The following is a 19,684-nucleotide window of genomic DNA, read 5'->3' as shown; positions in this document are numbered from 1 at the left end:
AAATTGTGGATGTTTTTGTGGTTTTGGTTGTTTTTTTATGTTGTAATAAAAGAATCATACATATTAGGATTTCATTTCAACTTGCATTGTTCTAAAAAAAAGTGATATATATGTAATATGTACCTCAACTGATGATCCTTCAAGGTCAACATCTGCCCAAAGTGTTTCTCTAAACTTGTTGTCAAAGCGTATAAACTTCTGGAACAGTCCGTAGAGCTGACTCAGCAGATCCAACTCTTCCCCTGTCTTGTCCAGCTCTGGGAAAGGCTTGCAGGCTATGCTGAAGAGCTTGGACACCGAGTCCAGAGTCTTGCGCTTGTCGTCATAGACTCTGTACCTGTGCTGGAAGTCATGAAGTCTTGACACCGCCTCTGATGGCTGAATGCCAGGCACTGATGGTCCTTGGGCATCAAAAGCATTGCGAAACTGGATGACCTCAACAACAAATGTCTGGCGCGAATATAATTGTGAACAAGTTATAGTGAAATCTAGTTTCATTTAAAGACACTTTCAAAGTCCATAATTAGTAAACATTTCTATAGACAGTTATTTAATGTAACTTTAGTAAAAACTATTGGTATTACCCCGTATGCTTCTAAACAGTGAATTCTCTTTTGTCTTAATAAACTAATCTAAAAAATTATGTATAAATTAAATAGTTGTACTTATGGTCACTTAATACTGTATTAAAAATGTAATAATACCAAATTTTTTTAAAACTTTTTTTTTTTCAAGATAAGGACATCTTTGACTTTGAGACCAAGATTATACTGCTGGTGGTGTGAGATATAAAGTCACATGACCAATCAGCACTTTAGTGTTGTAATATACTAATTTATATGTAGAAATTTACTTATATAATTAAATAATACAAAATACAAAAATTAAATGTGCATTTAATAAAAACAAAAACAATTTTATATAAGTTTCTTTGCTGACCTTGACTTGTTTATCCAACTCCTGTTCAAAGGCTCCTCTTCTTTCTTTCAAAAGTACATTCCTGACATTGTCAGCCAGCTCTAGAAGCTCCGCCCACTTGTCCCTCAAGCTGTCAACTTCTTCTACCTCATCTCTGGGCAACCTCAGTTCAAACTCTCTGTGACAACATCAAACACCAATTAGGACCTATTCCAATGATCTCAATAAGGTGTAATCAGAAACTATAAAAAATTATTGATTGATTATTTCCTTATTTCTGTACTGTTCTTATTACAGCACGATGGCTGAGTGGTAAAGCACTTGGGTTTGAATCCTAGTGACAATTGGAATTTTTAATTTTGGGATCATTAGGGCACCTCTGAGTCCACCTAGCTCTGATGGGTACCTGACATTAGTTAGAGAAAAAGTAAAGGCGGTTGATTGTTATGCTGGCCATATAGCACCCTCATTAACCATTGGCCACCTTTACATCACCGGCCCAATAGACGGCATGGTCTGAAAAGGGGAACTTAACATTTTCTTTTTACATTGGAGACCTGTAGACTCTTTGTTATTTTAATAAGTATCAAAACTATTGAAGTTCTGTTTCTGCCAGTTTCAGGTAATATTTATAAACATAGGCAGAAACTAAAGTAATGCATCCATTTACTGATCATCACAGTACACTGTCCCATAACAAAACAAAATTATTGATACAGAAATGTGTGAATAGCTAAAGCATATGTGAAATCTTCAGGAGATAATCCACAAGGCATAGAAATAGTTGGTATATTTTGTCACAAAAGATGTAAATCTACTTGGCTTTAGATCTTCCAACAAAGTAATATACCTCTGAAGCATGAATTAACAATAGAAGTTATGTCCAGAACTCAGGTTTACTGGTCTATCTATCTTCCTCCACCCACCTCTCGTTCGCTCTTTTTTACCAAACCATTAGTATTAAAAATAGTTTTTATTTATCTAACTACTTGTCACTGAAATCTTTAAAAAGAACCAGATAGAAGCAGATACTAACAGCCAGGCATTGAAAGCCATAGCAAACTCTAACCTGAGTTTGGAATACATCAACTCAATGGGGAGATAAATCCCGTCAATTTTGTTCTCCATGTCTCTTAGCTCTTCTAGCAATCTGAGAACAGAGTTTAATTGGTCCAATGTCTGCACATGTTGCTCCAGCTTTGATCTTACATTACTTCTGTACAAGACTGCACTGTCCAAATTTTTCTGCAAGTTTATACCAAAGCACAATGAGCATAACCATATTTGTCAATGACTATCATAAAGTATGAAATAACTTGAAAGTATAATTTGTTACCTTTGCTTCTTCATGCACCACTGATGCAAATTTCGTTTTCCATGCAATAGAAAAACCATGAAGACTGTCTTTTATTGGATCTGAAAACAAGCTGATTGGACCAACTGGCAATATACCTGGAATACTTAAAACTTTTTTCTCAAGACTAACATAGCGTTCCACCTGTGAAAAAAATGAAATAAAAATTGTATTCGCCAAACAAACAAAAAAATTACGACTAGTCCATGGAGAGTCTAATTCATACACTCATTTCAGTACAGAAAATTGTTGGGGTTATGTTGTTAATATGATCAAGTACAAAACACAATTTTAAAAAAATCACAGCTAAAAATAAAGAAATATATTTTTCTTGATATTAATGTTGTTTGAAATGTATACGATTCAAATTATTATGGCATTAAAAAGAAATTAAATAAGAACTACTGGTTGTAAACTTTCAAAAATTAAATTATCATTTCTGCATGCACTCAAAAATGTAAAAGTTCAAATATTGTTCTTATTTATAGCACCAAGTTGATACTTTTAAAGAAAAGTTTCTATTAAAAAAAAACAACAACTTTCAGACAGCTATCATTTATTTATCTAAATTTTATCACTACATTATTGATATTTTTAAAACAGTAAATTTAGGTTAAAAAATGAGCCTGCTAACTATTGCTAGTACCTCTCTTTTGATGGCAATAGTGCCTGGAGCAGCCGAGATAAACTCATTGAAGTTTCCATGCATGTCGTCTTTCCACAGGAAGTTGTAGTAGCTGAAGTGAAGCAGATGTTGACTAACAGGTCTGTCCAGGTCTGACAAAAGATAAAACATATAACCTACTGATCATTTAATCATAGTTAATGTTAGTTCTGACAGAATATTCACATTTGATTAGAGTAACATCTTTAGTAAAATCATTAAACTTAGAAACCCTCCAGGATAGAAGACTTAAAAGTAAAGTAGCAATTATAAATAAAACACTGAACCATAATCTTCAAATACAAAAAACAAAACCTAATAAAATACTCAGACACAAAGATAAAGGCACATTCCACATTCCATACGCTAGGACAACTTTGTACAAATGCTCCTTCTTCCCTAGTGTTATAAGAGCATGGAATGGGTTGCCTGAGTCAGCCAAGGAAACCAATGTATTTAAGTCATTGATTAACTTGCATGACTTAATCATCTTTTTTGAAGTAATGTCTGTATTTAATAAGATATGATATTATATACATAATCTACTGATTCTCTAAACATTGGCTGCCTGACAGTGTGGTATGCACTCTTTACCCATTACTGGTATTATCATCATCTGGTCAAGGAACTAAGATGTATGAATGACCAACTTTACCATTTCTCTTTAAAACAAATGAAAATAATTTCTCTAATGTTGTTATTATGTCTACTTATAATTGTACTCACCATAATTTGTTTCAAAGAAGTCATAAATTTAACTTTAAATAAATAGGTGATTGGTGAGTTAAAAGCTCTCTTAGCTTTGATAATTGTCGTAGACTATAAGAAGTATTTTAAGTGGTCAGAAATGTGTGCTGTTTAAAAACTCAGCTTTAGTTCCAGTCAATATAATGTGTACATCACTAAATAATTATTCCATGTGTTTTTCAAAGTATGTATTTTAATATTTCAATGCAATATAGGCTACATATATATTTAGGGTAAAGCAAAGAACCTCAGACTAATGTTGTATCAATGTTCTATTCCAGTTTGTTTTAAATGTTAAAATACAGCTAGACGTGATGTAGCAAACTTGTGTGTCAGCTAAACATGATTTATCAAACTTGTGTGTCAGCTAAACATGATTTATCAAACTTGTGTGTCAGCTAAACATGATTTATCAAACTTGTGTGTCAGCTAAACATGATTTATCAAACTTGTGTGTCAGCTAAACATGATTTATCAAACTTGTGTGTCAGCTAAACATGATTTATCAAACTTGTGTGTCAGCTAAACATGATTTATCAAACTTGTGTGTCAGCTAAACATGATTTATCAAACTTGTGTGTCAGCTAAACATGATTTATCAAACTTGTGTGTCAGCTAAACATGATTTATCAAGCTTGTGTGTCAGCTAAACATGATTTATCAAACTTGTGTGTCAGCTAAACATGATTTATCAAACTTGTGTGTCAGCTAAATATTATGTAGTAAACTTGTGCTCTTGCTAAGCTTGATGTTTTAAACTTGTGTGTCAGCTAAACATGATTTATCAAACTTGTGTGTCAGCTAAATATTATGTAGTAAACTTGTGCGCTTGCTAAGCTTGATGTTTTAAACTTGTGTGTCAGCTAAACATGATGAAGCAATATTGTGTGTGTCTGCTAAACTTCAAAAGATCAAACTCATGTGACAAGCTTACAAAATTTACCTTCAATAACTGTTGTGAGTTGAGCAAACAAATCTTGAACATTGGAATCAGTCTTGACTCTGTTGCTAAAGGATGTAGAGTTGGACTCATTCATCCAGAAAATATCTAGAAAAATGATTGAAATATCGAGAATCGATTACAAGGTCGCCACACTTTGTCATCAGTGTATATATAACAATGAGATGCCCCTGTACCTTAGAGAACTGATTACTCCATATGTCCCCCAGAGAGCCCTGCGCTCAATGGACTCAACGCTTTTAGTGGTGTCACGTTTCTACCTCAAAAGCTATGGTCTGCGGGCTTTTTCAGGGCACGGACCAAAGGTTTGGAACTCACTCTCCATTGATCTCAGACAGACAACATGCTATACCACTTTTAAGAAGAACATTAAGACCTCTACTTGTTTAAAACTTTTATAGATTAGTTTTTGATTTCTATTGTCTTGTTTGTGTTTGTAATGTTATTACAGTTTGTTAACAGCACTTTATAAATAAAACTATTATTATTATTATTATTTATGTTTAAAAACAAAAGTAAATAAATAAAAATAAAGTAAAAAAAAAAATTTTTCTTTTTTCAATAAACATATGCAGACTGTAAGACTTCTCTGGAGAGTTTTTACATCACTGACATATGAAAATTGAATTTAAATTGTATTAGAACTAAAGTAACAAAATTATGATTTATTTTTTTTTCCTTTTCTATGAAAGAAGAGACCTATGTCATTCCTGGCGTTAAAACGGTATCTATTGGTTTTACACTCAATTATTCAAACACTTAATAAGTAAAGTAAAAAGTAAAGTTACTATCAGACCTTGCGATCTATAGGGCAGAAAATGTAAAGGTCATCTGTTTCTGTAGCCCACGGCTAACGAGGGTGTCATGTGGCCAGCCACAACGACCAACCGCCTTCCGCAACTAATGTCAGGTACCCATTAGAGCTGGGAGGACTCAGAGGCGCCCAAAGATCGCAGAATATGAAATTCCAGTCTTCAGCAGATTTCAAACCCAGGACCCTCAGCCTGGTAACCAAGCGCATTACCACTCAAACACCATGCCTCCAAAGACTATTTATATTCCCAACAATTTCCTACATTAATTAATACATTAACATTAAATTAATAAAAAAAATACTTTCTAAGCCCACTAAATACTGAGGAAAACATGCAATTTTAATTTTGACAAGGTTACAGTTGGGATACACAAATAGACATTTTTTCATTTAACCATTTTAGAAGAAATGCATTTTCTTAAAGAAGATATTGTTTTCAATTGTTTGTCCTTTTTTTGGGGGGGTGGGGGGGGGGCGGGTGTTGGCACATCGGCACAATTTAGGTCTTGTCATGCCCGTAATCCCTCAAGGGTTATCCTTTAATTGGTGGGAAAAGACAATAAATTTCAAGTATGATCTTCTATTTAGACATACCATTGTTGGCCTCTAGGATAGCATTGGCTGCATCAGTGATGGCCTTCTGTACAATATCTAGTGTTGGCTCCACAATGATGTTTGGTATCGAGAATTTCACTTCAACTTCAAACCTGCAAATACAGCACATCCAACATCGTTCAACAGTTCAACATTCAACTACTAGTTAAATAGTAGTCTGTCTGTCTGTCTGTGGCATTTTACTTCTCGAGTACTACAAAGTAAAATAACAGCTTAATGTATATAAAATAACAGCTTAATGTATATAAAATAACAGCTTAATGTATATAAAATAACAGCTTAATGTATATAAAATAACAGCTTAATGTATATCTCCAGAACTATTTCACTAGATCCTATGGCCTCCTTCAGCCACAAAGTAACTACGAAACTATAGAACCATAGAAATGAGATGAAAGCCTGGGCATTAACTATGGCCCCACAGCAGTTCCCTACTCTCCATGCAGCTGATGTATTCAAGGAATGTCAGGTACCAATACAGCTTGGGATCAGCGATGTCACAGGCTCTTCCGGGATCTAACATTGTGATATGCCAGATGTCTAGTGATCCTGATATTTTTCCTCAGTGTTATGGAGTGTGTGTTTTTCTGATGTAATCATGGAAAAGGTGGGCAGATGGTTTGGTTGTGTAGACTGAATAGAGTCTGATGAAATCATGAGGTGCTCTGTCATTGTTCAAGCTAAGAGATACTGGTATGAAAGTTGAAAGGATTACATGTGAGAGACATGAAAGATGGGTATTTTTAGGGAGTTATATCTTGTTGAAATTCTCATCTCACTTGTGTTTCTACAGCTACTGTCAAGTTGAGTCTGTGTATATTTATAAATAAAAGTTATATTTAGTTTGTTTTAAAAGAAGCTTGCTACATTAAGAATATAATACATCTACACTGGTTTTGTTGTAGGCCATTTGGAGCTACAAACCAACAACTGAGCATCTACACTCAGGTTCTGACTTCATATTTGGGTAGAGCTGCAAGGCAGAACGTTTGGATTTAGAGTCTTCATTCTATTAGTTGGGTCCTGTTGGGTAGCCAGCTAAGGTTAACAAGCTCTCCTGTAATGATTAAATACAACTTTAATTTTTATGTATAAAATTGTTTTTTAAAATAAAAAATAAGTCGGGCTTACTGTAATAATGTTTTAGTGTCTGGACTTAAGCCATGTGTCCAGGTAAGTTCTGACAAGTTGGTGACATTACTGGCAGGTCTGTTGGACACCTGTGACTGTCTACCTCCACTCTGAGCAGAAACACCTCTACTAGCGTCAGGGCTGCTGATAATTAGATAATCACAACAGATGACCAATTAACTGAATATAAAATGTGTACAAATATTTTCTCTGATTTAAAGATTAAAACAGAAATATAGTAATTTAAAAGACATGCAACAGTATTGATTTTATTTATGTAAACTATTAATAATCCCTAGTGCTATTAGAGCATAGAATGAGTTGCCTGAATCAGCCTGGAAAACCAATGACTTGGCAGAATTTAATTCACTGATTAACATGCATGACTAGACTGACACAGGGACATACATAGGACATAATCATCTTCTTTTTTGAAGTAAAGTTTGTATTTTATAAGATAAGAATAATAATAATACACATGTGCAGTGTTTCCAAATCATAAGATGTGGAAATGCATACCCAGCTGTGACCTGCATATTTTGAGAGACCTAAACTGATAAAATAACCAATGAGGAAGTGCTACAAAGAGCAGGGTGCCAGGACATCCACTGGGTTATCAGCAGCAGATGGCTTGGCTGGCTTGGCCACATTCATAGAATGCCAGTAGGTTGACTTCCAGATGACATTCTGTATGGTGATCTAACAGAAGGCAGGAGAGCCGCTGGTAGCCCACATTTATGGTATACAGATGTATGCAAACGCGACATGAAGCTCTTCAAAATCGACACTAGCAGATGGGAAAAAGTGGCACTGTATAGATCCACATGGAGAGAGAGCATAAAGGTAGGGTCTCGGATTACAGATGCCATATACAACAGCAGCAGAAAGAAGGTTGAAAATGCAATGGCACCTGGTGATTACATATGCCCAACCTGTGACCCCAGCTGTGTATCAAGGATTGGCCTCTTTAGCTACACAAGACACAAGAAGTTGCAAAGTGAAAAGATCCTCTTTGAGATGTAAAATGCCACAGATTTTGAGAGATCTGACTGATACCAACAGGGCTATTACTATTGAAGTAGCAATTATACATAAAACACTGAACCATAATCTTCAAATATAAAAACCTAATAAAATACTCTGAAAGACACAAAGATAAAGGCATATTCCTTGATCCATATTATATGCTAGGACAAATATGTACAAATACTCCTCCTTCCTTAGTGCTGTTAGAGCATGGAATGGGTTATCTGAATCAGCCAGGAAAACCAACAACTTAGCAGAGTTTAAGTTACTGATTAACATGTAGTATTTTATTAGGCTTTGTTTTAGCCTTTCTAAATTACAGTGATTTATGTATTATAGCTACTTTACTTTTTAATCTTCTGTCCTGAAAGGTCTCTAAATTGAGTGATTTTGCTAATGGCATTACTCTAATCAAATTTGAATATTTATTTTTTATAAATCTCGTGACTCTTCTTTGCATCTGTTCTAGTTTTCTTGAGTTGAAGGATCCCAAACAGAGAGTATAGATTAAATAACATTTTTGTTTTATATTCCTGTTTGATTTTTAAAAGCTCTAGATCTAATTAATGATAAATAAAACATGTTTAGACATGTTTAGATAGCTCCTATGAGTTAACATTGAATGGACTTCATTCACCAACCATAAATAAACAACATTGAGCCATGTCTATCTATCCCCTATCTCTTCTATGTAACTTACACCTTTCCCATGCTGGACTGTCGTTCGAACTTATTGATGGTCCTGGGTTTAAACCCTGCCCGCTCCCATCCCTGTTGTCCTGCGGAAGGTTTGGACTAGGAAGTTAACTATCTTCAACTCTGAAGGAACATCCCAAACATGTAAAACATTTTACAAACATTTTCAAATCAACAATGGATATCATGTGACAGTATTTGTTATTTGTTTATCAAATGGTTATCACATAACATTGCTTTTGGTGATTGAGGTCTGTTGGAGTCACTTTACAACAGTGGTTCCCAAACTTTTTTGTCTTGTAGACCCCTTGGAAGTCTTCGTAGACCCCTGGGGGTCTATATAGACCACTTTGGGAATCACTGCTTTACAAGAACAATTTCTGAAATTTGCAACAAATATGAAAGAGACATGGAAATGATAGATAATAAACCTAAACTTTATTAATATTTGGTTTGATTTAGACTCTAAGGAGACTAAATTTTATAAAGAATGTTTTTGCCTCAAGAAAACAGTGAGAGCTTGATTAATAAGAATAATCATCATTTTAATTAGATCTAGAGCTTGAAAAATAGTGATAAAGGAGGGAGGGAGCATGCATGGCAGGAGCACAGGCTTAGCGGACAGCTAGGTTTAGAGGCAGGTGCAGGTCCAATCAACTCCATGTGAACTATTATAAGGTAAATAAATATACCAATTTATTGATTACACATTACTTATTTATCAGGAGTACATTTTTTTTACTTAAAGTCTGACTTTGCTGGTATTGAAACAATGAGTGATTTAAAATACCTAAAATAGTGTCCTTGATGCTGGTATTGAAACAATGAGTGAATTAAATACCTAAAATAGTGTCCTTGATGTGGCCTTGGCGATGGTGAACTGAAATCACTCTCAGAGTCAACGTTTGACGTTGGGGTGAAGGCTCTGATTACCTCCCCTGTACACCCAGCTGCATCTGCCAGACATGCCAGAGTCTTGGTGGTGACTGCTAGAACTGCTTTAAACACTTGTTCCTTGAAGTGGGCTGCAAAAATAGAAACAAAAGATCCAATGTCTTTTAAAACAATGAGTGATGACATAAAACAAGTGTTAATGTTATTGTAGATTGCAGTATTTTATGTAGCTGTGACAACAGCCTCGATGGTCCTGGGTTCATACCATGCCCACTGCCATACCCCATAATCCTGTGGGAGGTTTGGGTTAAGATGTAGATTAATTTCAACTCTGAAGGATCATCCGAAACATGTAAAACAACAGAAGAAGAAGAAAGCATTAATTATTCTTGTCTGAAGATTAAAAGAGAGTGCAGTATGTTATTTGGCTATGGAAACCCAACAGTGAAGTCCATAGTTTTCACATATAGTAGGTCAGAGTTATTCCATATGCTAAGAACAATCCATACAAGTGCTCCTTGTTCCCTAGTAATAATAATAATAATAGAAATTTTATTTATAAAGCGCTGTTAACAAACAAAATGTAGGCTCAAGGTGCTGTAATAACATTACAAACAAAATACATGACAGCTAAAATGACAATCTAAAAAAGTTTTAAACAGAAAGGTCTTCTTAAAAGTGATGTAGCATGTTGTCTGTCTGAGATCAATGGGGTGTGAGTTCCATTAGTACCATTAAAGCAAGGAACGGGTTGCCTGAATCTGCCAGGAAAAGTTTCTTATTATCATTCACTGCTAGATTAACTCTTTCTCTCCTAACTGATGATACCAGCGTTGATTCCACCAGAATGTGGTAGATAATTATGGAGAGAAAGAGTTAACTCATGGATTTACAATGGACATAATTATTTTCTCTTTTTGAAGAAACATCTGTAATTTATAAGCCAAGAAGATATGTAAAGAAAAAAATGATGAGTTTTCATTTTTTTTTACCTAAAATCTATGTTTGTAACCAATATAAATTATTAAAGCAACTTTTAAGCAAAGAATATGAAAACCAGTGATGACCACATGATAAAAGAAAAATAATTAGTGTTTACAGTCAACACATTTGTTTTGTAGGGTATGAAAGGTGCATGCCTTCCAAGCCTTGATTTCAATCAATGATGTGGAAGCATCATGAAGATCCTCATGCCACACAAAACTTTCCTGCATGGAACAATAACAGGTAATAGGAGTAGAATCAGACAAGAAGCAATGGGATGGCAACCTTAATGAATTAATCATGTCAAAAGACAGAAAGGAATGGAGAGAGGCAGTCAAAAAGATTGTGTGTGTTGCCCCAATGTTCCGAAATACTAAGGAAAAGGTCAAAATGAAGGTTTTGATGTATTTTGAGCAATCAAAGCTAATAAAAAAACTTATAAATTCCAAGACATTGGCCTATTTAATGACATACTTATAAATTCCAAGAGGTTGGCCTATTTAATGACATACTTATAAATTCCAAGAGGTTGGCCTATTTAATGACATACTTATAAATTCCAAGACATTGGCCTATTTAATGACATACTTATAAATTCCAAGAGGTTGGCCTATTTAATGACATACTTATAAATTCCAAGAGGTTGGCCTATTTAATGACATACTTATAAATTCCAAGACATTGGCCTATTTAATGACATACTTATAAATTCCAAGAGGTTGGCCTATTTAATGACATACTTATAAATTCCAAGATGGTTGGCCTATTTAATGACATACTTATAAATTCCAAGACGTTGGCCTATTTAATGACATAATTATAAATTCCAAGACGGTTGGCCTATTTAATGACATACTTATAAATTCCAAGACGGTTGGCCTATTTAATGACATACTTATAAATTCCAAGACGGTTGGCCTATTTAATGACATACTTATAAATTCCAAGACGTTGGCCTGCTCACTGGCTGCCTCTTGTCTTTCCTTCTCATGATCAGTTTCACTCAACATCAATTGCAGTTTTTTATCTTTCAATGGAAACTTTGTTTCTTGTTGCTTCAACAGCAGAAGACAAAACAAAAAATTGATTAGATTTAATACACAAGATATTGATTCAGTAACTTACTACTTAGTAGGTGAGCCTGATATCTTGCAATAAACAAAGACCAAAGTGCATCTTTAAGTATGTATATTAAGTGTTCTTTTAGTTAAAGGATATTTTTAAGATTATAAATTAATACAATCATTGTATAACTAAGAATTAATACAATTATTGTATAAATAAGAATAGATACAATTATTGTTTAAATAAAAATGTTTAGTTTAGCTTATGTGCTCTATAAGATTAAAAGAAAATAAATTAATAAAAATGAGTTTAAAAAAAAATTAAACATCTAGAAATACAGTAAACTCTCTGATTTTGGTAAAATGAATTGAACAACAAAATTATTGGGCAAAAATTGTCTACATTTGTAAACTAAATCTTTAGAAAGGAGCAGTTGGTCTAGGTATGATGTTGATCTAGGTATTATGCTGTTTTGTTGATAACAGCTGAGCTGATATTGCTTATATCAACCATGTTTGATGAGTTTCAGCTTTCATAGCTGATACAATCATGCAGGTTTAAAAAAAAAAAGATTTTGAATGTACTAATATAAATGTCTTCACTAGGATATCACTTTTCTATAAAATACTGGAAAAGAGCAAAAAAAAAATTCATTCATGTCTATAATCTAGGCCTAATTATTAACTTCTCCTAATGAACACAGTTTATATGACACTTTAAGATAACCATCCTAATTGTATAATTGTATACATAAATTTAGAAAAAAAAGATTACAAAAGTGTTGGATTGTCAATACTTCAACAAAACAATTAATTAACGTTTTCAAGATGCGTGTTTTGATTGAGTGTGGAGAACATAAAACAAAGTTACCAACAAAGTTCAAACAAAAAAAGTTTGTTTTTTTTTTGTAACTTTTTGTTTAGTTGTAAACTTAGACAAATTGCAATTTCCAATACCAAAATTTTGGTAAAAGTGTATAGTTCAACATGAACAAAACTTCATTGTTAATAAATAATTTTAGATTTTGTAAACATTTGTTCTAACTACTTTATTAAAAGTAACAAAAATAAAACACTGACTAAAAAAAAAAAGATAATCATCTTGATCTATACAAAAAAACACAGATCTAGTAGACTAAACTGAAGCTACATTTAACAGAGAGCAGTGAATATATTTACCTTACGTTTGTGCTTATTAAATGAAATAAGAAACAATAATGGAATTGGTGGTACATAAAAGAAACCTAGAAAAGTTTTAAAACCTCAGGGAAAACACACTAGAAGAGACAAGCTGCCAACATACAAATTAAGCAGCTAAAAAATATAAACAATTTAAATGTAGCCTATTTGGCTCAAGCATACTACAGAGATAGGTTATGTTGGCAGCTTTTAGTAAAATAAAACAAATTTGTAAAAAAATGAGTCAAGAGAGAGGGGACTTAGCATGATTAGGATGCAAAGTATGAAATAAACAATGTGCACTGAACTATAAATAAATTCTACTGGTGTGATGTGTAACATAGAAGTACAAATATTTTTTTCTAAATTAGAGCATACTGATACAGAAGAGTGATACAGGAAGCCTAAAGTTCTGTTTTGGTAATGGTTATAAACATTTTGACCAGATAAAACTTCATTCATATGATTTTAAAACAAATGTTAATAGCATAAAACTTTATATTTTTTTATTGATTTATGCAGTACTGTTCAGAAAGATGCTGTCCATTAAAGACTATTTTAACAAGAAATTGAGAAATCAAACTTAAGTGTTTTAGCTTCTATCATTGTAAAAGCCATTTTAATTTCAATTCCTAATTTAAAAAAAAAATAGCCACATTACAAGGTCCTCAGGGCAAGCAAAGACCTTCCTTTGGGAAACAGTGCCAGGAAGAAGAAGAGGAAGAGGATGCGATGGGAAGACAACAAAAGAATGGACAGGCATGTCAGTGAATGAGATTCTATCCAAGTCAAAAGACAGAGAGGAATGGGAAAGATGTTTAACAGATCTTGTGTGGGACCCCAATGGTTGAACAGACTCAAAGGATAGGTGAAGGTGAATAAATCAAAAATATGACTAAATGACTATGAATGATTTTGTTTTAAAAAGTGCAAAAGTTTAGATTTAGAACTGGAAATAAAAGTGCATTGATTCAATACATAAACTGACAAATAAATTACAACATAATACAAATAATAAGCTTATGAAAAAAAATCTATATGGTAATTACAAATAATTTTATGATGTAATTAGTAGATGGCATTATGGATAAAGAAACCGAATTTTTTAAAATTCATTTTTTTTTTTAAATAATTCTGTTGAAAGGAGCTAAATTTATCAAAATACCAACTGTAAAATTTATATTGTACAATTTTATTTTTATAAAAAAATACCTTTTTAGCGGTCAGAAAATTGGCAATAGATTGTAATCCATCTACTATAGTGTCCACATACTGCTTTAGGAGAGCAGATCTCTCTTTTATACTTTCCCGTATAGTGGCAGTGAACTCTTCAACATGCTGAGGAATCAAAGTGGAATGTAGCATTGTGTCAATCAGTTCAGTACAAGATTTCATGTTATTTATACAAAACAATTTATAAACAAAATTTTTAAAGATTGTATTTTTTTTTCTACAATGAAATATGTACACCTACAACAGACTGAAAGGCACCTGTGCAAAAAAGAATTGTTTGCATGCTAGACTGGGGATGGCAGCCTGATTTGTGGTATGTACTTCAGACTGTCACCACGATGGTTCTGAGTTCAAACCTTGAACTCAGCTTACATCTCTCATCTGTTTCTTGACTTTCATCATAGGGGTGCTGTGACAGTTTGCGTAGCCACATCCTGCCATTTTTCCCAATCAGCAACTGTCCTTAGCAGAATATCTAGAGAGGTTGGTTCATTCTTTTACATTATCCAGCCAGCTTTTCTTTGTATGACATTGTGTACTCCTGGCATAGCTTTGACATAGACACATAAACATAAGTCTTTCAACAATTCAAAGAAACCCCAGGGATTCATTAAGAACAAAAATATAAATTTAATAAAAGCAATCCGAATAAACTGTAACTGTAAATAATGCTGTCAAATGTTGAACTATTAAATATACGACAAACTTTAAAAACTGTCTGAACAAAAATATAAATGTAATAAAAGCAATCAGAATAAACTGTAACTGTAAATAATGCTGTCCAATGTTGAACTATTAAATATACGACAAACTTCAAACTATAAAAACTGTCTTTTTCTTTATGCTTCCTACATTGTAACTTGAAGAATGACTTTTGACATTGAGCCATGTCTTACAATATGAGCTTCATAGAATTGAGGTCTTCCTGCCAGCCAGCAAAAATACAAACTCATTTGTCTTCTTTTCTTGGTATCTGAGACCCTGCATATTTCTGTAGCATTTACTCTCAAAGGCTTGAATTCTTTCAGCCTCAGCGTTCAGTGTGCAACAACCCAACTAAAGCAGTTTTCTTTTACTCACCCATATTTGAGAGAAGGCAGTGTCGAGGTCAAACAAGAATAAATTGTCAATGTGAGAGATCATGGCGAACACTTGATCCTTCAAAACTTGATGGACTCTGTCATTGAGGGACTTCAGTTTGTCTAGAGCTAAGTGGACTTGATGAAGGAATGCATCTGATGATGACACAAGTGATAAATCCTTACAACTATGTCACTAGCTTTGAGTAAAAAAAAATTATTTTCTGACCTAATGGTGTTATAATGCACTCTAGTACCGTGTAGATAAGTATGGCTTGAACATATAAAACAATTATTTTTGTATCACACCTAGGAAGTCTTTGTTAACTAATTCTTATGTTTACTTGTCAGCAATAACTTATTTCCCTGTAGTAACAGAACATGATATGAGAAGGACTAGTATTGAAAGTGATGGTATTAGAAGTGGCTAGTATTTAAAGCCCTGGTATTAAAAGTGGCTAGTATTTAAAGCCCTGGTATTAGAAGTGGCTAGTATTTAAAGTCCTGGTATCAAAAGTGGCAGATCTAGATTTGATGTGCTAGCATGTTAAGTGCTGGTATCATATACTAGTTTCTAAATAGTTGACAGTGCATTTAGCTAATTATTTGACATAGACAGTCAACAGATCTTGTGTGGAGCCCCAATGGTCCAACAGACTAGGTGAAGGTAATGAATTCTACATTATAATTACAAATTTAAACTCACCAATGTTCATGCTGTTCCAGGCTAGTGAATTCAATCCAGGCTGTAACTGCTGCTGTACATTCAAAATGTGAGGTCTGAACAGTTTCATCAGAGGGCTAGGTATATCTTGACACACCACCCTGGACAAAACAAAACATTCCTATATTATAAATAATAATAATAAGGCTTGTCTTCGAATCAATGTGACCTACATATTTAGCCTCAACCATGGCACGCATGCAACCAGGTGCTCTCTTCTATGTCAGCTAAGGCAAGTTGGCGCCTAAGCTGGTCTTGAGAGCATTTCCATGGGGCATCTCTGTTACGTCGACCACCTTTTAGTTCACCAATAAAGACTGCCTTTGGCATACGTTCATCTCCCATATGGGATATATGCCTTGCCCAGCATAACTGTCGGACCATAAGAAGTCCCTCTATACTGTCCATACCGGCATTCACAAGGACATTGCTGTTTGTAGTGCGGTCTTGCCACCGTATGTCCATGATGGAGCACAAGCAACTTTGGTGAAAGCACTCAAGTAGTCTTAGTTGCTTTCCATATAGAAGGGTTGAGAGAACCACTGCCTGGTAGACATTGATTTTTGTAGGCAGGCGGATCGATTTATTCCGCCAAACTCTCGCCTGAAGGCGTCCAAAAGTGGTAGTGGCCCTGGCCAGACAGTTATCAACTTCCCTTGAAAGTGATGCGTCATTTGATACCATACTACCCAGATATGTGAAGTGGTCTACCACGTTAATGAATGAATCTCAATGTCATGAGAACACAGGCATTCTACATCAACATTATATAGGTAATGATTTATAAACAAATAAAAAGACTAACCTAAAATCACTCAAAACCAGCTCCAAGTGACTTTTATAGCCTTTAAACCTGGCTTCTTGCATGACAACAGAAAAAGCTGACTCAGGAATCTGGATATCAAGTCTTGTCATCCACTTGGCTTCATGGATAAGTTCTAGAATTCTGCAAATTAATTTAAAGTTGCATTCAGAATAATTAAAACAAATAAAAAAATAAATGGCCGAGACAGATGATTGTGCTAAATAAATTCAGAATGACCCTCTTTCTAGAAAGTTGTGTATTTTTAAAAAACTAGTGAACAGCAGCCTATGCTTAAATTATAGGTTGGAACAAACCCTGTAAATTCTTAGTGCATAAAATGATTCATTGATGAAAAAAAAGAGGATTTATACTAAAATACATTTAAATTTGTTTCCTTATCTTATACAATAGTGACATTAATACAAAAAGAAGATGATTATGTCCTACACATGACCCTGGGTCAATCTAGTCTTTCATGTTAATCAATGACTTAAACTTAGCCCGGTCATTAGCTTTCCTGGCTGATTAAGGCAACCCATTCCATGCTCTAATAGCACTATGAAAGAAGGAGCACCTTTACAAATTTTTCATGTATTCCAACTAATAATGATTTGTTTTCAAAAAAAAAAAAAAATGTTTGTTGCCAAGATGACCACAACTTCAAACCCAACCTCGGTTAAGGGTCTAGTTTGTACCCTTTTATGACCTTAGACCAATGGGAAGGACCCAGATGCCAGGATTGAGAGATGGCTCTTCACCGATCCCTCTGTCTAGAGGTTTCCCAACTTGGTAATCTTTAATCACATCCGTTATCATGTGCCACATCTGGGTTCCTTCTTTCCATTGAGGCCAGAGGCAAAGCCAAAGAGGGATGTTCCTAAAACAAGACAGGACCATCACCACCCCTATGACCCCAGTGAGGAATGGCTTGGCAGATGGGACATGTTAGCAGAACCTTTCTTTCTCTCCACATGCAATGTCTATTTGTTAAAATGGAAGCCCACTGGACGCAGTGCTCAAGTCAAGATTTGATCTCATACCTTTCATCAGCATTGACAATAATGTCTCCAGTGACAGGGTGCAAAACAAAAAGAGTAGCTTTCAGTCCGCTACGAGCCTGTTCAATGTTGTTCTTCCATTGGGTGAACCAGAGGCTCTCAAAAGTCACTAAAGCTGTAGCCAGTTTATTATACGTACGAACCTAAACCAAAAATAATACTAAAATAAATTACTTTTTCAACTTTTTCTTCTAAAAAGCTAGCTGAAAGTTTTAAAATTCTTTATTTAAAAAAAAAACAGTACTTTGTAATGTAATGAAATTCTATACCTGGCTGCCATAGTCTGCTAAGGATGTTACAGCTTTGATGTCCCTGAAAATTCGCATTGGGTCTTCTATCCTCTTGAGAAGTTGCCTGGACCAAAATATGGCCCCGGCAACAGGAGGTGCATTCCTCATCAAAATTGGTTTAGTCTGAACAAGATATAAAGTGAAAACTCATCTACAAAATCATTACAACTAGTCCATAGAAGAATATCATTAAAACTTGACTTGTAAACAAATTAATACCACCTGTATCAGATCATGTATTTTGTACTAATTATATATAAAAAGAAAAAAGTTATAGGGCAGATGATGTAAAGGTCATCTGTTTCTGTGGCCTACGGTTAATGAGGGGTGTCATGTGGCCAGCACAACGACCATCCGCCTTTACTTTTCCCCAACAATGTCAGGTACCTGTTAGAGCTGGGTAGACTCAAAAGCACACAAAGATCTCAAAGTTAAAAATCCCAGTCTTCACCAGGATTCAAACCCACTCAGCCACCCATTTAGTATATATAATTCTCTGTATTTCTGATAACGGACCTCAGTTTACGTTGGAATATTTTCCCAATGCAATACAAGCCTTCTTCTTATTATTATTATTATCATGATATAGTGTTACAGTTTCATTTATTTGTTAATACTCGACAGGTATAGTGTTGTAAATAATAGTGTGCGACACAAGTGGAATTTAGTTAATTATATTGCTAGCATCAACTATAATTATGTAGAAGTATGTGAGCATCAATTACAAGAACATCTTTTAAAAAAAAAAATATTTTTTTTCATTTCATAGCAAATATCATCTCTCTACATTTTTCATTTCATAGCAAATATCATCTCTCTCTACATTTTACCTTGTATTTCTCATAAGTTATTTGTACTTCATCCAAGTCCTTCTCATAGACACTGAAGATCTCAACATACTTTTCTGAAATAATTCCCTTCAAGCCTGTGCGAGAGGCGATTGGTGCAAACCTGTAACCACAATAAAATATTTAAACTTTCAGTCGATGATTTGTTTCAATCAAGCCATCATTTCAGTCAATTTTTTAGTCAATACTTTAATTCCATCAAAACTTTGTTTCAGTCAATATGAAAATTCAGACAAAACTTTGTTTCAGCCAGTAAGTACTTTGATTCAGTCAATCCTTCAGTCATTTTTTTTTCAGGCAATATTTTATTTCAGTCAATCTTCATTTCAGTCCATACATTGTTTCAGTCAATACTTTTTTTCAGTTATCGTAAAAAAAACAAAGTTGACGGCCTGTGTAAACACGAAAATACCTAAAAAAAAACACTCACTTGGTTAAGATATCAAGGCCTTGCTGTGTTGTCAATTTTCTCATAAATATAACATGAAGGTAGGCAGCAATGAACTTTTCAAGGGACTGCACTTCAGATTGAAATGTATTGAAGCAGACGTCAAATTTTTCTTTATCCTAAGAATTTTAAATACTTTTATATCCAAGATT

At 34.1% G+C, this 19,684-nt stretch overlaps 1 protein-coding gene across 10 annotated transcripts in view; it reads right to left on the bottom strand.

Annotated features, from left to right (window-relative positions):
• LOC106051473 (uncharacterized) overlaps positions 1 to 19,684 on the bottom strand; it is a 116,011-nt gene that overhangs the window by 93,859 nt on the left and 2,468 nt on the right. For 8 of the 10 annotated variants that reach the window (XM_056033467.1, XM_056033476.1, XM_056033474.1 and 5 more), the window contains exons 5-23: positions 19,515 to 19,651; positions 19,067 to 19,187; positions 18,216 to 18,359; positions 17,929 to 18,089; positions 16,889 to 17,029; positions 16,066 to 16,184; positions 15,361 to 15,515; positions 14,260 to 14,385; positions 13,048 to 13,059; positions 11,739 to 11,859; positions 9,768 to 9,951; positions 7,205 to 7,348; positions 6,053 to 6,165; positions 4,627 to 4,731; positions 2,919 to 3,049; positions 2,255 to 2,416; positions 1,988 to 2,163; positions 940 to 1,096; positions 124 to 450 (exon numbers count right to left, since the gene is read on the bottom strand). In XM_056033467.1, coding sequence (XP_055889442.1) covers positions 124 to 450; positions 940 to 1,096; positions 1,988 to 2,163; positions 2,255 to 2,416; positions 2,919 to 3,049; positions 4,627 to 4,731; positions 6,053 to 6,165; positions 7,205 to 7,348; positions 9,768 to 9,951; positions 11,739 to 11,859; positions 13,048 to 13,059; positions 14,260 to 14,385; positions 15,361 to 15,515; positions 16,066 to 16,184; positions 16,889 to 17,029; positions 17,929 to 18,089; positions 18,216 to 18,359; positions 19,067 to 19,187; positions 19,515 to 19,651 — 2,736 coding nt within the window. The remainder of the gene's footprint in view (positions 1 to 123; positions 451 to 939; positions 1,097 to 1,987; positions 2,164 to 2,254; positions 2,417 to 2,918; positions 3,050 to 4,626; positions 4,732 to 6,052; positions 6,166 to 7,204; positions 7,349 to 9,767; positions 9,952 to 11,738; positions 11,860 to 13,047; positions 13,060 to 14,259; positions 14,386 to 15,360; positions 15,516 to 16,065; positions 16,185 to 16,888; positions 17,030 to 17,928; positions 18,090 to 18,215; positions 18,360 to 19,066; positions 19,188 to 19,514; positions 19,652 to 19,684) is intronic. The other 2 variants (XM_056033469.1, XM_056033470.1) reach the window with 2 other exon arrangements.

This window comes from Biomphalaria glabrata, chromosome 6, assembly GCF_947242115.1.
Source record: "Biomphalaria glabrata chromosome 6, xgBioGlab47.1, whole genome shotgun sequence".
In the NCBI taxonomy this organism is placed as follows: Eukaryota; Metazoa; Mollusca; class Gastropoda; family Planorbidae; genus Biomphalaria; species Biomphalaria glabrata.
Note: the sequence above shows the minus strand (reverse complement) of the source record. Positions and strands in the feature narration are given on the sequence as shown.